The 2172-nt window shown below is 25.1% G+C and overlaps 2 protein-coding genes across 2 annotated transcripts; both read right to left on the reverse strand.

The window, feature by feature from the left end:
* EIN_105550 (hypothetical protein) lies at positions 1 to 1459 on the reverse strand (the record flags this gene model as incomplete). Its single annotated transcript, XM_004183334.1, has 3 exons — positions 1 to 333; positions 422 to 1243; positions 1298 to 1459. Coding segments are annotated over 3 exons (1317 nt in total), but the record flags the coding sequence as incomplete, so codon positions are not given.
* A 551-nt stretch (positions 1460 to 2010) lies between these two features.
* Positions 2011 to 2030, reverse strand: EIN_105560 (Hypothetical protein; the record flags this gene model as incomplete). Its single annotated transcript, XM_004183335.1, has 1 exon — positions 2011 to 2030. A coding segment is annotated over one exon (20 nt), but the record flags the coding sequence as incomplete, so codon positions are not given.
* Between the last annotated feature and the right edge of the window lie 142 nt (positions 2031 to 2172).

Here is a 2172-nt window from a genome sequence, read left to right on the forward strand (position 1 = left end):
AAAGTCTAATATCTGAAGTGGTAAATTTACTCTTTGCCCTTCAAACTGTTTTGGTACATAAATAGTTTTCACCAGATTAGTCCCATCTATAACACTATCATTTTCGTCTTCCATCAATACTTTTAATTCATACTTTTGTCCACCTTTTCCATTGACTTCTCCAACACCTTCAATTTGATATATGACGGGGGCTGTAGCAAATGCTGGCATATCAAATTCAATAACAGTTCCATGGACATCTACTGAGAATTTCCCACCGCTTAAGAAAAGCAATTGAGGCGCTTTGATTTCTACGGATTCGGTGAGAATGGTATCCTTTTCGTTTTTTTTCATCTTCCACTTTTTCTGTTTTAACTTTTTCAATTTCCATTTTTTGAATCGTTTTTTGGTATTGCAAAATTTGAGAATTCAATGAAGAAACTTTTTGTGATTGTTCTTCTAAACTCATTTTTAAAGTTTCAATTTGAATTTCTTTATCGTTATCAGTTGAGTCGTTTTGAGGTTTGGAAATTTGTTTCTTTAATTCTTCAATAAGCAATTGTTGCTGGGAACTATTAGTATTGAGTTGTTCAATGATTTGTTTATTTTGGCTATTTTCTGTTTTACAATTTTCAAGTTCTTGGTTTTTATTATTCAAATCTAACTGCAATTGATCGAGTCGTTGTGTGACTTGTTCTAAACAATCGTTTAAATGTTGATTATCATATTTGATTTTTTCAATTTCGACTTTTTCAATATTCATTTTTTGATGCATTAGAAAATATTCATTATTTTCACATTTCAATTGTTCTATTTCTATTTTTAGAGTTTCTATTTGTGTTTCTTTTTCTTTTTCGTTGTTTTGGAACTTTTTGAGTTCTTTCTCCAATTCCTCAATCTGCTTATTTTGTTGTGAAAATTTGTATTCAACTTTGTGCTCGTCTTTCTTTTCAATGGAATTTATAATTGCGGTGTTTCCAAATATTTTCGATGAGAAATTCACTTTGTCTGGTCCCATTTGTATAAAGAAGTTGTTTTTGTTAAATAATTCAAGAGATGCACGAAGATCATTGAAATTCTGACTTATATCTTGGAGTGTTTCCCATGTAATACATTTTGATGAATGTACTTCATATAAGGATTTGTATACTAATATAACACATCTTCCAATACTAACGAGAGGAAGTAGTTTTGAAAGAATTTCCATCATTTTTTCACACAAATTAATTAAAATATCAACGTTCTCAGTGTTGTTAATATCGTTCTTAATATTCCGAATTTAATCATATACTTTAGAATAATCAATGTTTGAAGCAACTGTAACAGCATCAGAAAAGTACTTTGATGGGAATTCAAAAGCTAATTTTTTGTATTTAACAAGTTTTTCTAACGAATTAAATGAATCAAACGATTCAACATTAAACTGACATTCATTAATAGTTAATACATCAAGTGAGTTAAAAAAAATTGGAAAGGTCATAATAGATTTTTCTGACCTTTAAAAAATTTTCTGGTGTTTTTGTTAGCTTAAATAAAGCAATCATTCTCGTATAAGAAAAAGATAAAATAGTAGTGGTCAACTCTTTACTCATTTGATTTTGTAACTATTTTAAATTATTTTTTTTTGATTGATTAAATATTTCGAAAAAATCATTCAATTTATATGTTTGATTTGTAATATTGTATTTTATTAAATTTATTAATAAATGATATTATATTATATAGTATTTTTTAATTTCATTATGAATGATTTTACAAATTTCAAGTTTTTGAAAAATGATTAATTTATAATTCTTCGAACAGTATAAAACAAAGTATGGTCAATTCATTTTATGGAAATTAGCTTTATTCAATACTTTCATGGTTTATTTTCGAGTTAAATATACCATTTAATAGTTTAATAATTTTGATCAATTAACAAAGATCAATTTCATTTTTAACTTATATAAATAGTCTTTTACTAATATTTATAATTAAAAATCAACAATAAAGTACATTTTTACCTAAGGTAGAGTGACCATACTATATTTTTTAAACTTCAAGCATAAATGACTTTTATTTACTACATATTTTTATTATTAATTGTATAAACTATTAATTATTTTATGATTATAATTGAATAATACTTTGTAACTTACTATATATAAATATATTAATTAATTGGAATTGTATATTTGTATTATATATTATATA

This window comes from Entamoeba invadens (assembly GCF_000330505.1).
Source record: "Entamoeba invadens IP1 unplaced genomic scaffold scaff_1105074725013, whole genome shotgun sequence".
In the NCBI taxonomy this organism is placed as follows: domain Eukaryota; phylum Evosea; order Mastigamoebida; family Endamoebidae; genus Entamoeba; species Entamoeba invadens.